At 36.2% G+C, this 17,167-nt stretch overlaps 1 protein-coding gene and 1 long non-coding RNA gene across 2 annotated transcripts; one reads left to right on the forward strand and one right to left on the reverse strand.

Annotated features, from left to right (window-relative positions):
• Positions 1-308: 308 nt before the first annotated feature.
• On the forward strand, positions 309-6,803 carry LOC117282800. The gene is made up of 2 exons (XR_004513681.1): positions 309-961; positions 5,199-6,803. It is a non-coding gene; the product is annotated as an uncharacterized LOC117282800 (long non-coding RNA).
• On the reverse strand, positions 6,549-14,543 carry LOC111870542 (RING-box protein 1A). Its single transcript, XM_023862908.2, has 5 exons — positions 14,222-14,543; positions 14,059-14,086; positions 13,729-13,850; positions 10,460-10,545; positions 6,549-7,076 (listed from the first exon to the last, which is right to left on the reverse strand). Exons 1-5 carry the CDS (start codon positions 14,312-14,314, stop codon positions 7,064-7,066), a joined length of 342 nt encoding a protein of 113 aa, XP_023718676.1. The 5' UTR covers positions 14,315-14,543; the 3' UTR covers positions 6,549-7,063.
• Positions 14,544-17,167: the final 2,624 nt, after the last annotated feature.

A 17,167-nucleotide genomic window follows, 5' to 3' on the forward strand; every position in this document is an offset into this window, starting at 1 on the left:
TTTATCCATTACAATAAATCATACAATATCAATTATAAAATACAATATAAACGTTGATGGTTAATGTAAGCACATTATAACATTCAGTTTAAATTATACACTAGACAAAGGAAAAATTCACTGCTATTAGTTTTAAACATTAAAGAAAACAGTAAATTAATATGTAAGATTTGAGGCTTTCACGGCGGTGACTATGAAGAAAGCAGTCTTCTGGGATTTGGCACCGTGTATATGTGGTGTTAACCGACGTTTCGGAGGATACGTTCCTCCGAAACGTCGGTTAACACCACATATACACGGTGCCAAAACCCAGAAGACTGCTTTCTTCAATAAATTAATAGATAGCATTACATGTCTTTAAGCTAGTGGACTATTTGAGAACATAATTGACCTTGCAGATTTTACACAAAGAAACTTGATATGAATGCATTAGACTTGAGATTTTGATGGTGGTGAAGATATATATTATGATATTCTGGTTTACAAGGCTGCATAGCCTGCTAGGTATCTCCCAGCACATCAAAGGAATATATTACATCAACAATATGGATAGAAATAATTACAAAAATCTTGCTATGCGGAGGGTTGAGGCAGTACTGATATTTTGATGTCTTATAAATAAAACACATAAGAATTATAAGCGGGTCAGTGAACGTGCAAAGGAAACACGTTTATCAAGACTGATTTAACTAGGACACAGCAAAGCAACTGTCCCGGGGCTCCATGTTTAACTTCTCATCTTTCACAGTAGATTCATCTTTTATTCCAGTTTCCACCACATTCACATCCCATTCATAATAAAATACCCTGCAAGTATGTGTACATGAACAATTGTGTACATCAGTGCCAGGCTACCTGAATCTGGCACAGCCTTATACAGAAGTGAGAGAATATTCTCAAGAAATTCTCTCTGACATCCTAGATAAGTCTACCATACTTTCATGAGAAGATCCCGATTTAGGTAAGATTCTAAAAGGCAGAATTTAATAGGATAATATTCAATACTGTACCAATAAATACAGCATTTTTGGTAGTATTACTAGTATAATTCTCCATGATACTCTACCTAAATTTATAATTTTCTGGGGATGTAAGATGCTGTAAACTATAGCATACATAAAGATTTTGAAAGCCTAAATTAATAAATTAATTAATAAACCTTAATTGACGCAAGTAAAGAGGCTGGTCTAGAAGTAAACACTGATAAAACTAAGTATATGTTGCTGTCTTGTCACCAGAATGCAGGGCAAAATCATGATATAAAGATAGGAAATAGATGTTTTGAAAATGTGGCACAGTTCAGATATTTGGGAACAACGATAACAGATCAAAACCTGATTCAGGAGGAAATTAAGAGGAGTTTGAACTCGGGTAATGCTTGCTACCATTCAGTCCAGAACCTTTTGTCTTCTCATCTGCTGTCCAGAAACATAGAAATTACAATATACAAAACTATAATTTTGCCTGTGGTTCTGTATGGGTGTGACATAGACTGGGGTGTTTGAGAACAGGGAGTTGAGGAAAATATTTGGACCAAAGAGAGATGAAGTGACAGGAGGTTGGAGAAAACTGCACAGTGAGGAGCTTCATAACTTGTACTCTTCTCCAAGTGTAATTAGAATGATCAAGTCAAGGAGGATGAGGTGGGCAGGGCATGTAGCAAGAATGGGAGAGACGAATGCATATAGGATATTGGTGGGAAAGCTAGAAGGAAAGAGGTCACTGGGAAGACCAAGGCATAGGTGGGTGGACAATATTAAAATGGATCTTAGAGAGACAGGATGGGATGATATTGATTGGATTGATCTGGCTCAGGATAGGGAACAGTGGAGGGCTCTTGTGAACATGGTAATGAACCTTCGGGTTCCATAAAATACTGGGAAATTCTTGAGTAGCTGCAGAGCTTCTCCAGAAGGGCTCAGCAACATGAGTAAGTAAGTAAATTAATAAAATAAAATTTAAATGCAAGTATGCATGAACAAGATTTCTAATAATTCCTGATTTCTGATAATCTGTTAGGCCAAATTTTTGCATGATATAAAGTTTTTCTATTTTCTGACATATGAAACACAACATACCACTAACTTTGCTTTCATATCTATGATTTTAATTTCCTTGGCAGTACATTTTCAATGCAGGTCTTCAAATTCAAATTTAGAAGTTTCAAGTTTTTGACCAGGCAGAAAATTGCCACTTCTTTTGACATTATGACACATGTATGGACTTCAAAAGGAACAGTTTATCAATACCAAATTTAAATATACTGTGTATGTACAAGTTTTATGGCACAAGTCACTTTTACTTACCAAATAGAAGCAGGAATACAACACGCAGGAATACACATCCAAATTCATAGTTCCATTAGCAGTTATTGGAGGTTCGTCAATGGCTTTACAATATTAGCACACAAGTCATCACCAGCTTTAAATTCAGCACAGTCACTGTAACTATTCAGTACCGCCTAAAGCACTTATGATGCCACTTTGATTGACTTCATAACAGCACCATCTTTAATTCTGTCCGAAATTACATCTTCCATTCACATATTCCCACAACTTCAGACCCTAGTGTTCCCCTTAGAATTCATTTAATACTCAACATTTTATTAGCGAAATATACTTTATATCTAGTGGGGCAGAGGATGCCAGATGAGACAAGAAAGAGAAAAGAATTATATATTCTTCTATCGACTTAGAACGGGGATGAAGTAACATGAAGATGGAGAATATTATGTAGACAAGAATTTCATATAATCAATTGTGATTTTCGCAAAATATTAGACTCATCAAATCTAGCAGGATAAGATGGGCAGGGCATGGAGCAAACACAGAAGAGGTGAGAAATTGATGTATGATTCCAAGGAAACACATTAATTGGGAAGATATTATTAAAATAGATCTTAGAAAAACAGGGTATGATGATATGTACTTTCTTCAAAAGTTTTGAATCCTGACGTAAAAGTCGGGGCATTTGGTAATGCAATCACAAGACTGCTAATATTAGCAGAACCATATGTAGAGGGTAGGCTGCAGATTTGATCCCCTTCTTTCCTTCGGTGGTTAGGACAACAGGAACAATGCTAATTCTTCACAATTACAACCAAGTTGTAAATTGGGGTTCGGTGATTATGTGTCCAACATTATGTTATGAATGTACATTGTAAAACAAATGTTAATAAATTTTTCAAACCACCTCTAGAAATTGGGTATAACTGTATTTTGTTTCCAGTAGCGATGGGGTACATCGTTCATTAAAAAGTGGGTTATGTTAGCTTCGAAATGTGAAGTGAGGCCTAGGATTCTAGTTTTATTGTCCCAATATTTCAACAAATAATTTTATAATGCAGCAATATGTCCAACTTGCATCAGAATGGCATTACTTCGAATCCAGGCTATTCCACTGCAGAAGACGTGTCTTTCCTCAGCCCCTCCATTCAGCAGAGGAATAGAATTGTAAACTAGGTGGCAGTCTCTTTCTCTCACATCACATCCCCCCACCCCCTTCATTCATAATCATTATTCCGTTCCATATCTCATTCAAAATTAGCCACAGGTGTGCTTAAGTTTGGAGAAAGCACACATTCAGGTCCTTTGTTCATATCGCAAATTCGACTTTGTGCATTCTTGCTTACTGAAAACATTAAGTTTCGTCCAATATAAAAAAAGCCGTCTGTAAACCACAACGAACTGAAATACAAAATCGCTTGGTTTAATCAGGTGACACTTGTACCGACGTTGCCGAAATCACAAATGGAGATATAATTGCCGTTACGAAATTTGGAAAACGCAAAAGGTACAAAAACGAATATCGTCCTTTCAACTAATATTGGAAACATATTTTCTGACCGCGTTGACCGCTTCCGAGAGTGCGTTCTAATACTGACTGCCACAGAAAATTGCCGCGATCACGGATTGTCTCCATGTAGCGCAAAATCGTGGTCTCGATTGTTTCGATATCCTCTTGTACTTTGAATGTTTGGATGAAATTGTAAACAACGAAACATCAAATTCAGACCGTTGTTTACTTTCGACCCTTACTAATCCTCCATGCTGTAGCCTAATACCGAAAGAATTGGCTTCAGTCGTAACGCTTCTTACATGTTTTCGGAAAGTGCTCAGTTCGAATCTTGGCTGGTTCACAAATTAGAGTAATGAGAATTTCATGCTCCCCCACACTCCCTCCATAAAACTGCTGTGGCAATATTGTTACAAAGGTCACGATCATTTTCAAAATTTTTTGCAACTTACCATTAAACGCTCATAGTATGATATACTGACAGTGTCGTTATACCATAAATTAATTAAATTTGTATTTTAATGTTCTAATTTATTACAGATATCCACGAATATAGCATACATTTCGTCCAGGTTTAAACTTATTTCCAAGATGCAGTGTCTCAAGCTTCTTTTCAATACATCGATTTTCCATGCAATTAATGCTGCTGGCCCAATCCAGTGTTATCAACCAATCATTAGTGGACCACTGATGGTTCACTTCAAATTTATGACCATCTGCAAATTCAGATCTGGTGGCATTAAGTTACACACGATTCTTCTGCTGCAAGCATTTTTCATATGGCATATTCATGCAACAAGGAAAAATCGTTTACAAATCTGTCCAACAATGTTGATCATTGTTAAAAACGATATTGCATTCCATTATTAATTTTGTTCATAGACCAGATTTTAAAGTACAAACTAATTAGCTAATTCAGCTGAATTCCAGTTCTGCACTCACAGGAAGACTTCTGTGTGGCAATTCTATTTTCTGAAGAGATGTGTATCTGCAATAAGTGAACAAGACATACAAAGTACGGAAAACCACAACCAACAAATGATTCAAAACTGGATGTAGTGTTGACAGCTTTGCTAAAGATCATGTAACTTGGGTTCGGCATTGCAAAACCGAAATTTAGTTATATGGCTATTGACAAGAGAGCAGGATATTACTATTCCCCATGCTTGGGCTTCTCTGCTCGAGTCTTGCTGCTTTCCCACTTCCTTGCTTGGCTTATTCTTCAGCCCTCCAGATGGAGTACATTCATCCAAAATGTCAGCATACTTTACCAGACTGTACACTGTATACATCATCACATCTCAAATGACAATATTCTTCCTACCCTTTGTGGTTTCCCTCAATATTTCTAAAACATTTCACACCCACTACTTTGATTTTCCTTTTGTTTCTCTTTGTTACAGTTAAGGGTCTACATTTCAGCACAATATGTTAGTCCTGGTTTAAAATACACTTCTATTGACTGCTGGTTTCCATTGCCTCTGTTCCGTAACATTCTCTTTGTAATTTGATAAATTCAGAATATGGTGTATTCTGAAATATGTTTCCACAGTATATCTACAAATGTAGTGATGGTATGTGAGAAACTTGCAGCATGTCAAGATGACTGGTTTGAGGTAGAAACTTGTAGTGTGGGCTATATGAATGAATGAATAAATAAATAAATAATAAAGTATTGTTGCATTGACAGTAAAAATTATATATGTTCATTTAAATGTAGTGAGCTGTGGAAAACTTCAATTACTGATACACTCCTTTACCAATTTTTGCTTTCACAATCATAACGGTGAGAAAATAATGTATTACATTCACAACAAATTAAGAGGTAAATAGAAACTTGATGTTTTTATCACGCATTTAGTGCATGAGAAAGTCCAATATGATCCATTCCAAATTTGCTTACACATCTCTCTTAGCATCTTATGAAAACCAATCAAGAGTTTAAGACAGTGTTACAATTAATTATTAACACATCAATGTTACTTTTTAGTCTTTTATGTAAGATATGTTCAATCATCGCAAATAACTGATAATTCTTAACTACAGAATGTTTAACAAAAGCTCACCAGCCTGCCATCACTTGAAAACAGCCCATGGTCCACAAGCAAAAATAATTACTTACTCCAGCTTCAAATGACCATGGAAAATTATGGAAAACTGTTCCAGTATCACAGTCTCAGAAGTATTCAAACAACATATGTGAGTGATAAAGGTCTTACACTGAACCAGATCTCAGGTTTATGTCCACTTATCACATTCTCTATGCTGGGTCCAGTCTAGCTGTGAAATTCCAACTGGGGACCAGGGCTCTGATAACATGTTGACTAGTCTGGATCTCGGGGATGATAATGCAGTTCTCAACTTGCAAAAACAAAGTGCAGATACTAATCAAGGATAATAAAAACCCTAATAATTTTTGGGATTACTGGGGTTTTGGACTTTGTTACATACCATTATCAGAACCCTTCCAGTAGGAGTTGGTACAAAACCTGTTCCAGGTTTGTCTCTTTCATTGCTTTCTAAATCATTTTCATTTCTGTTTAAATCACAATTGTAACACTATAATCTCCCACTCTCTCTCCAAGTTTCAATAACTTCTCCTCTGTGCAGAATACACTAACATTACTCCTCACAATCTCACATCCCATCAAGCTGAACTTTTCAACCATCATAAAAAATTCACCTCTGCAGCTTGCTGAGAGAGAGAGCACAATGCACCAACTACTCTGGTGTAAATATGAGATACTACATGCTTTCAAAAAAGGGGAAAGTCATCTTTATTTGAGTATATACATTAACACGAAAAAAATGTCAATACCCTAGGATGAAAGACATTAGGCTTATTTAAATATGCTACATTATGAAAAAACAAAGTAAGTAATAGTTGTCTGAACAATTTTCATATTTTTAAAAAGATGCATTTGCATTTGATAATGAAAAATAAAACTGACAGAAAATTTAAAGGCACAAAACCAAATAGAAACAGAAATCTAAGCTGACCTAAAATTGTTAATTTCTGGTAACACACGAATTTACACCCCTAAAAATTAACATTAAAAGCATAAATAACCTTGAGGCAAAATACTCATTTACCTTCCTGTGACTATATGGTTAAATGCCTTTAATTTGTAAGTTTAACATGGAAAAGACAAATCTAACAACACATTTTACACTGTGTCACAATGCTTGCTATCCTTAACCAAATCACGAGGTGTAATCCAAGATGGGTTTGGGTCCCGGTGCACGGATGTACACACAACCTTATCCTTCAGTGGCCATACCTGCAAAATAAATTTGATTCTACAGTTCCCTGTATCTGCACTTTTTGTTGAGTTGTTCACATTTTGATAATTTATGATCAAAAAGCATTTTGAAGTCAAGAACACAACAGTTACAGGTACCATTCCAAAAATTTTTCTTCTACTGTCTTACAATTTAAGCTATAGAAATTACAAAAAAAAAAAGTGTACTATATAAAGAATAGTATTTGTAGTAGAAAATCAATCTCGTGTTAACATCACCTCATTTAAACCATGAATTTGTCATACACATTTTATAAAATGTGAAATGTTTTAAATATTTGGGTAGCTTGTTAACAGATGATGGAAGGTATGTGTGAAATTAAATCTAGGATTGCCATGGTAAAAGCTGCATTTAGCAAGAAGAAGAATCTTTTTACCAGCAAATTGGACTTAAATTTGAGAAAGAAACTAGTGAAATGCTACATTTGGAGCATGGCTTTGTATGGGGCTGAAACTTTGACACTTAGGGCAGTAGATCAGAAACACCTGGAAAGCTCCGAAATGTGGTGTTGGAGAAGGATGGAGAAGATCAGTTGGACCGATTATGTGAGAAATGAAGAAGTGTTAATCAGAGTCAGTGAGCAGAGGAATATCCTACACGAAATAAGAAAACGGAAGGCTAATTGGATTGGTCATGTTTTACGCAGAAACTGCCTTCTAAAAGAAGTTATCGAAGGAAAGATAGATGGGCGGATAGAAGTGACAAGAAGACGAGGAAAAAGACGTAAGAAGATGCTGGATGACCTTGGGGACAGAAGAGGATACTGTCATTTGAAGGAGAAAGCTCTAGATCGCATCAAGTGGGGGAACTGTTTTGGAAGAGACTGTGGACCTGTCATCTTGACAGATTACTAATGAATGAATGAATGAATGAATGAACTTTATAGCACTCAGAATTACTGGGTTTTTGGACTTTCTCCACCGTCCAGTATTCTAGAGACTAGACAACATGACACTTCAGAAACTCAATCCGTTTCTGTCCTCAGGTAGGGGAGGGGGGTTCCAAAACGTGTTTTCTAGTCTCTAGAATACTGGACAATGAAAAAAAAAACAGTAATTCTGAGTGTTACATACCATCATTAGAACCATTTAGAATCTACATTTCATAAGCCAGGTGCAAAAACAGATTCCTGCTGCATAATCTAGTTAAGCTCATGCACAACAATTATTCTATATGGACGAAATTTTGTCTTGTGGCTGAGAATGCAGAGTTCAGTGAAATATCTGCTTCCTGTCCGAGGCATATTAATGATGTGTGAGAACTTTGAATGCCTTGAAATCTCGTTTCATTTACCACATCCTACTTGGATTATTTCTTTTCATCCTAAACTGAAACTGTGGTATATCACTTTGTGACAAGCACCACATTAGACTCATGTTTGTGGGTATATATGAATGAAGCTCCAAATGCATCTTCTGTAAGTTTTATTCCTTAGGAAGGATTTTACTATGAACACTTGCTGCTAAACCATGCACCTGTTTAGAAGAGTCATTACTGCAGACCTTACAAAAAGTCTGAGCAAGCAGAACCTTCAATCACTATTGTACCTACCACAATCTGTGTCTTCATTCTCAAGAAGAATCCAAGATTACAAAAACAAGTGGTTTAATCACATCTTAAGAATGGATGCTTCAAGACTGACCCAAAAATTATAGGATTACCAACCAGACAGGTGAACATATGAGTATATCAGATGACCAAGATGATGATAGGATAGTATCTGAGATACAACAGGCTAATAAAGCATATATAAAGTAGCTGATGACAATGATGATGATGACAACCTATCACATTGTGTTTTGCCTTTTCTGATTACTTTTACATTCACAGATGTTCTCTCAAAATATGAGACCATGTTTCACAACTATACAGACCTGGTAAAATCATAACAACAATGTAGTTGTAAGGTATTGAAGTTTACTGTTGAAATTAGTTATCTGATATGTGCCATAGGAAGGGCACATGAAATGTTTTAATCCAGCAAACACTCTTTTGAACTATACATACACAGTGTCCAGATTCTGTTAGGAATGTCCTGGATGGTGTCGTGACAGTCTCCTTTCATCGCCAACTTAACTTTTGGGAACAACCAGAAATCTGCTGGAGCCAAATCTGGTGAATATGGAGGATGATCAAGGACTGTGATCCCTTTTCTAGCCAAAAAATCGCACACAATCTTCGATTTGTGGGATGGGGCATTGTTGTGGAGGAGCGACCAGGAACCTTGCTCTTGATATTCAGGTCGAATTTGAAGAATTCTAGCCCACAAACGATTGAGGACTCCAAGATGATAATCAGAATTCACTGCTTTACCTTCTGGCAGAAATTCCTTGTGAATGATTCCTTTGGAATCGAAGAAAATGGTTAGCAGTGTCTTTACTCGACTCTTTTGCATGCAATACTTTCTTTGGTTTCGGCTTCCTTGGGCTCAACCACGCTGCACTCTACCATTTTGTGAGAGGCTGATACTGAATGAAAACACCATGTCTTGTCACCAGTAACAATCAATTTTGTAAATTTTGTATCACTTTGGGCCGACCGTAACATGTCTTTGCAGTGTTCCACTCTGGCATGCTTTTCATCACCTGACAGCACGTGCAGTACAAACCGTGCATAGACCTTCTGTTTGCCCAAATCCTCGGTCAAAATTTGATGCACAGTACTTTTTGGCATTCCCAAAAGCTCCTCAATGAGTCCTGCAAAAACACATCTGTCTGATGCAAGGATTTAGGTCACTTTTTTCACATTTTCTTCAGTGCGACTTATTCTCGGCTTTGATGCACGTGGAGCGTCTTTGATGCCATCACGAAATACATCATACCATCGAAAAATGTTTGAGCAACTCAAACAATCACTACCGTACACACTTTCCATCATTTCATACACTCCTCCGGGTGTTTTGCCTAACTTCAAACAAAATTTGATGTTGGCTTTCTGTTCAACCGCCATTTTCTGATGAGCATCAGAACAGTACTGTTACATTCAAGGTCAGAATACATGATATAGCGATGCTTGTGCTTTGAAACTATAGACAGCCACAGCTGAAACTTCAAGATTCTTAATGCCACAACTCGCCAACAGATGGCATTGCAGGGCAAAATTAAAAAAAAATTAGTCCTAACGGATTCTGGACATACTGTGTAGATATCCATACATGGACATGTTGTGACAGTAACAATGTCCAAGAAATTCAAAAGCTGTTCCCTTCTCTTACTTTCTCTAGAAACTAAAAGCCCATCTTTATGGCATAACAGTACTGACAGAGGAGAATGACTGTGCAATCAGCATTCTCCATTACACAGTCATATACCACTAACAAAGCGCATGCCTCTAGTGGATTACGAGAAACAAGAAAACTTACTTTTGGAACTCCCACTCCCTGTTATCCAGGGGGCACACCTGTCTTGTCTTGAGCCAGCGAGAGATACAATGGAAGTGGAATGCATGCTGAAACCAATGCAACCATGGAAATCAACACAAAAGACAAGCAATGTAAAGATAAGACAAGACATGAGTCAGAGGAATACTGCTTTCAAAGAACATGAAAGACATACGTGTATTTTGTCTGGCAAAACCTTGAAGCAGAGTCCATTACTAACTCCATGGATCAGATTCCTTCTTCAGGCACTAATTCCATACTTTTTATGAAACCCAGAGTCACTACTGTGTTCTCAAGAACTCACTACTGAATCCTATCTTGAGACAGGTGAATCCAGTCATCTCCTTATTATAAATTTTAATATTATCCTCCCACACGTGTCTAGATCTCCCTAGTTGTTCTTCCCTTTCAATTTTACAACTTTCTTTTCTTCAAATTTCTCATCCCTCCCATGTATGCTACATGCCCTGATCACCTTACCCACCACAATCTGATCATCCAAATAATATTTCACACTGGAAATTAATGTCATTTGCAACACTGCACAAAATAATGCACATAATTGGTGTGCTTTACATATACAAAATAAGAATATTACTTTCATACTGATCCTTCTCCGTGAATTTAACAGCTTCGTTACTCATAATGTAGAACACATTCAAAACTATCCCCAGTACCTGGCTGTAACCTATTGCTGATTAAGACCTACAGCTCTCCCCTTCTATTCATTAACTAACTGCGAGAAGCAGAATTCTTCTTGAGAACCAAACAGCTGAGTCACTCAGCTGTTCAAAAATTCCCCAACCATTTATGGCATTTTGTTTTACTTCCATGCTCACAGCAGCCTGGTGCTGGTCAGCATAATCTCCAATTCATTACATGTAACTAAAACAAAGAGTCTTGTGTATACAGTAATGAGCAGGACCCGGATTTTGATGACATGTCATCTTTTTTTCCTTACATCCTATGCGATGCTCTTAAATATATAAATCTCAGATATGAGCTGCTGGTTACAGAAATGTAAATTTTATAGGTAATTTTTTGTCATTTTTTGACATTTTTAGGTTTAAGGACATTTTTTCATTTTGGGGGTAATTTTTTGATAAATTTTTGGAATTTTAAGGGCATTTTTTGTCATTTTTGGCCATTTTAGGGAATTTTTTTTCATATGTTTTCTGAAATGTGAATAACATGGAAGTGAAGCGTTCTCTTTTTTCTCCTTTGGGTCATTTTTCTGGATTTTTTCGTTCATTTTTGTAATATTTTCAGGTCATAAAAATCCGGGCCCTGCATATTAAATTTTTGGGTCATATTTTAGGTCATTTTTCTGGATTTTTTCGGTCATTTTTTAAATATGTTCAGGTCATCAAAATCCGGGCCCTGGTAATGAGCCTTCAGGTTCCATAAAATGGGAATTTCTTAAACTAGCTGAGAAACCATCAGCTCCTCAAGAATGATTCTGCTACATAGAGGTAGTTACTTAGACAAAAATATAAAACAAATTACTTTTGAAATCAAATGAGAAAATGTGATGGAAAGAGACGAGGAGCTACATCAATTTCACAAAGAGTTGAACCTATTCCCCTTGTGTATCATTTCCTTATTTTGAGAAAATAAAAGTAGGCTTATGAGATCACCATGCTCTCTGTGTGTATCCCCCTTATCAACTTTTGAATGCCTGAACCAGTCTTTATGAAACTTGGTATATATATTATGGTACCTGAGCCCATCCCAGTGGTGTACTTCATAAATCTCTCTCCCATCAGTCTGTGTGTCTATACGTGTACATTACTAATGCTGCTCAGCAACAGCTCAGTAAAAACATTACAGCAGCAACGAATACACACGCAACAATAGCAGAACTGTTGGATGCATCATTTTCTATGTGGTCCATGTCATATCAAAGGAAAGTAGATGATTAGTTCTTCCCAGAACTTCTTGTTAATTATGGTTATCAACCACAAGCTTATTCTATACAAATTGGCTTCAAAAATATATGGGTTAGACTGAATTAAGGACAGACACAAATAACACTTGCATCACAGCCAATTATGCACTACTGTGAATATCCATCCAAATAACCAACAAGCAATCCTACACTCAGAATTGTGTACACTGGTTTGCTTTATATCCAGTCTTTTTCTGCCTTCTCAAAGATACAGCTCCCATTATTTCTTCCACCTATATTCACATTCTTAATGTTACAAAGTTCTCTGACACTGTCTTCTCTTATTTTTACATTATGTAGCTAAGTGCTTTATTTATGATTTTAAATGCCTTACCAGACCTTCCTGACAATCGCCAAAACACAAAAGTTCTCAGAAGCACTGTCCAGACAAGCAACACTTACCTTCATTTAGACTACAGCAGTATAAATGAAAATGCAACATATGATACCTATTACAGTAAAATCTCCACTTAAGGTCTGTGGGAACAGGGTTTCCACAACTTGAATCCAGAAAAATCTCAAATGGGGGTTATAAAGAATTCAAACAGAAAATAACACTCCATTGTTAATTACAAATATCAACTTTCATCTAGAAAGAATGGACATGTGTGTTATAAAAGTTTAGAAGCAACATGAAATAGTACATGTTTACACTGGTATACTGCTCCTAGTCACTCTTACCATATGCATCTGCAAAAGGTCAGCAAGATAACAGGCACACTTCAAGGCTCCTTTGAGCAAACACCCTGCACCCATGAAGGCAGTATTTCACAACAGATATAGGAATAGAAAACGATGTAAGCATATCCAAAAACTTGCAAAATGTAGCTACAAGAACTACAAGTGACACACACACTAGCTCATCAAGGTCTTTTTGGTGGGGGGAGAGGAATTGATGACCTCACTGAAGCATTGTCATAAGTAATCAAACTCCTCTAAAGCAGTTTGGGCATTGGCACCTGTGTATAGGTGCATCAGAACAGCTTAATTTATACACACAAACAGACACATAGTTGGGTTGATTTCACATGGTGCCACTTGGTCTAAAAGGCAAGGTGACAAAGTATTTTAACATACGAGTACAAACTAGTCAAGAATATATAAACTAGTTAAGAAAATACAGCCACTGCATAAGAAAATGAATTTAAAAATGTATAATCAAAGAACAGCTCATGAAGAATCATAATATATACAGAATAAAAGCAAAATCAATAATAGGTAGTACACAACTATTTCAACATTATACAGTCTCAACTACTAACGGTGCTCTTAATCAAATCATAAATAATTAATTATTACTTACATTGCAGACACCCCAGGCAACAGTACACTCCTCACTTGTGGCAGATGCTTGGTTTGCCTGGCACTCAATGCAAAGATCCATTATATGATTTCTGCAAATGGCACAATTGTCTACCACAATGTCTGTAAAATACATATAATCATCAGCAGAAAAGATTATGAACTCTGACGTGTCATAAAGCCAAGGTGATTGCTTCGTATATAAAATTATATAATTCAAAATTCTTAAAAATAATTGACCTCTATAGAATATCGGTAACATGTACACTGAACGAAATGACCTCAGTGCAATTCATATGAGGAAAAAATCTCTTATTCAGCAAAAACTTACCCCAGGCCCACAAAGCAACAGCATTCCACTGCAAAGAACGAAAGAACTATGTTACTCTTCAACCTGACGAATCCTAACAGACTGTAATAATACGTCAGTACCTTTCATACCAGTACAAACGCAATCAAAAATAAAAGGAATCTGGAAATATTTTACTATTCACCTTTTTCACTTCAAACCTTTTCTTTTCCCCTTTTCCACTACTCGAAGTTGGTAACTCAATTTCTTCATCATCTATATCCATAGCTGACGCCATTATTAGTTCTCTTGACTAGGTTTTAGGACCAATTACCTAGCAGCCTTTTGAAGCAGATCACTACAGACACAGACTAAAACCATCCACTTCGAACCGCAAACGAAGTCGGAAAACACCAGACGTTACTCACGTTACTAGCTTTACTAACTGTTACTAATGCCTAATTCCTGCTGTGTCAAAACGGAGCATGGGAATAAAACGCACGGGAGCCACGGGAGTACCAATGATACGTGATAGGTGTGCCAACAGTGTTTGCCCGGTTTGCCCTCTGTATTCCTCAAAATTTCCCTCTTGCATGCTGTTTGGGCGAGGGTACACCAAGGAAACTAGCAACCGCAACGCAACCAAAATTTCCGAGAACTTAGTGGAACACACGTTACTCTATAGAGCAGCGAAAATTGAGGAAACGGTAACGCAGTTTCCACAAAGTTGGAAGAAACATTTTCCCTTGCATCTTAACTTAACGGACGGACCAGAATGAAACAAATCAAATTAAATGAATAAATTATCCTTATTATTAAAGTACACGTCAATAATGCAACAATATAATGGGAATCAAGAATATGTCACTCACTAAAAATGTATTTTAATACTTTATGATGTTATAATCATAGATTGTCAATAGAACACAAAGAATATTTTATACATTAAAAGGGATTATCAAAATTTCTAAAATGTCTCTAGTTTTACATGTTATTATTTTCTCGTTTACGACATGTAAAGAAAGACTGCACTGGTGACAAATACAACTCTCGAAAACTACGACAGCCGCAAGAGTGCAACAGCAGCATTCTAGGCACGAGATAGAACAAAACATTGACACGCATGGGAGCATGGTGGACAACTGAACAGTGTGTTGGTCATCCCAAAAGCAAAAAGAAAAATCTGATGGACAATGTGAGGCTGAAAACATGTTGTACACTAGAAAATACATGTAAAAACTAGGGACATTTTAATGATTTTAACATAGTACAGTATTAAAATACATTTTTATTGAGTGATATATTCTTTGTGTCTTTTATAATGTTGCATTATTGACTTGTACCTTAATAATAAGGGCAATGCCTCAATGCAATGGGATGCTAAAATATAAAATAAAATTTACCATTGTGGGACTGTGCACATGCTATGAGGACATACAGGGGGAGTCACTTCCTCCCACCCACCCATTCACCAATCCAAAAATCCATTGGACAAGAGGCTGGATAGGCCCCAGAGATGTAACAAGGAGAGAAACCCTTTCTGCCAGAAATCAAACCACATTTGTTCAGGCCCTTAGCTGGTCATTTGACTTAACAAACTTACCTGGCTGAAGAACAGAATAAGATTAAGTCCTAGACATTTGATAAATTAAACTTGTATTAAAGAAAATTTACTTACAATGTAAACACATTTCTACTAAGAATGAAACTTAAAATCTTCAGCACAGTCACCAGTATCTGTAGCACTAGCTCCCAGACATTTAGCTATCATACCTCAAACTATACACACAATAATTATATAAGTTCTAAAACACTGGTCCTTTGAGAATGAGCTTATTGGCTGTTTCACAATATCAGTAAAATGAACATTTCCTACCATCTTTCAAATTTTAATCAATTATGGTTATCAATGACAGAAATTATGCACTACCATTGAAACATTCATTTATATTAAGATTTCTTTAGATAACCCGCATGGAAAGGGTCATGAAAAATCATGTGATGATCTGCAAGATCTGACACAGACGATGTATCTATATGAAATAATATATTTTAAGATATACTAAAGTAAAGGAAGCATGGAGCAATAGCAGCAGTGACAAATATCATATACACACAAAAAAAACTGTACATATGAATATATACTGTTGCATTAACAACTAGAAGCTTCATAATATTCTCACAGGCATTTCCAGGAAATCAGACTTCCCTAACGGAGCTTGACAACCATACTTATTCATGGTGTGGTAAAGGTAACAGAATCTGCCTTCCCCCTAAATTTTATTTTTTTAATATTATCTCAAGGATATTTAATGTATATAAAAATGTTATAAATTGAAATAACAACAAAGATAGGTACTGGGCATTGTATTGTACCATAAGCATCAAAACAGATTCTCTAAAATATAAACAGAAATTTCAAACAAAACCACAGAAATCTTAAATTTGTTATTAGTGACAGATGTGACTGGTCAGCTTGTGGTATACTGAGTTTCTCAAATCCACCAGGATAATTCCTTACAACTAGTATTCAGGGCACAAAACCAAAGGAACTGATAACCATAAAACTTCATCAAATAGTGTAATGTTTTCAGAAAACAGAACATGTAGTAAGGCAGGCCTCTCCAAATTTATGGCTCAAAGCCACTTTCAGACTTTCATATGTAACAGTAGGGAACAAAATACTTTTAAAAGTATACTCATATAAATATAAAACGTTTGTGCAGTGTTCCCCATTTCTCTTAGTTTTGGATGTTTGCTAGACAATCATAATCAAGTTTTTATAGTGCAGAACCACCACCAGTATTTCAGTGCCTGATTGGCAACTGTTTTAATTTATAAAGCAATCACTATGCCTTCCACAGCAATAAATAAGAGAAACTACTGTCATAACAAATAATCATGTCCTTATTTGAATGATTTTGAAATACACAGGCAACAGAGGGGCACTTTTAGTCATATTATGTAACATTAAAGAGACAGATGTTATAGTGGTACACAGGCTACAAAGTTGCTCAACAAAAACAATGAACATTCAGATTTATTTTACAGAATCTAAAATTAAATGCAATGAGAACCTGACTCTGCATCTCGCCAATCAGCATGAATGTACTTCACCATCTTCCTGCAGTCTTTCAAGCGCTCATGTATT

The sequence above is a fragment of the Cryptotermes secundus genome, unplaced genomic scaffold, assembly GCF_002891405.2.
Source record: "Cryptotermes secundus unplaced genomic scaffold, Csec_1.0 scaffold117, whole genome shotgun sequence".
Lineage (NCBI taxonomy): Eukaryota > Metazoa > Arthropoda > Insecta > Blattodea > Kalotermitidae > Cryptotermes > Cryptotermes secundus.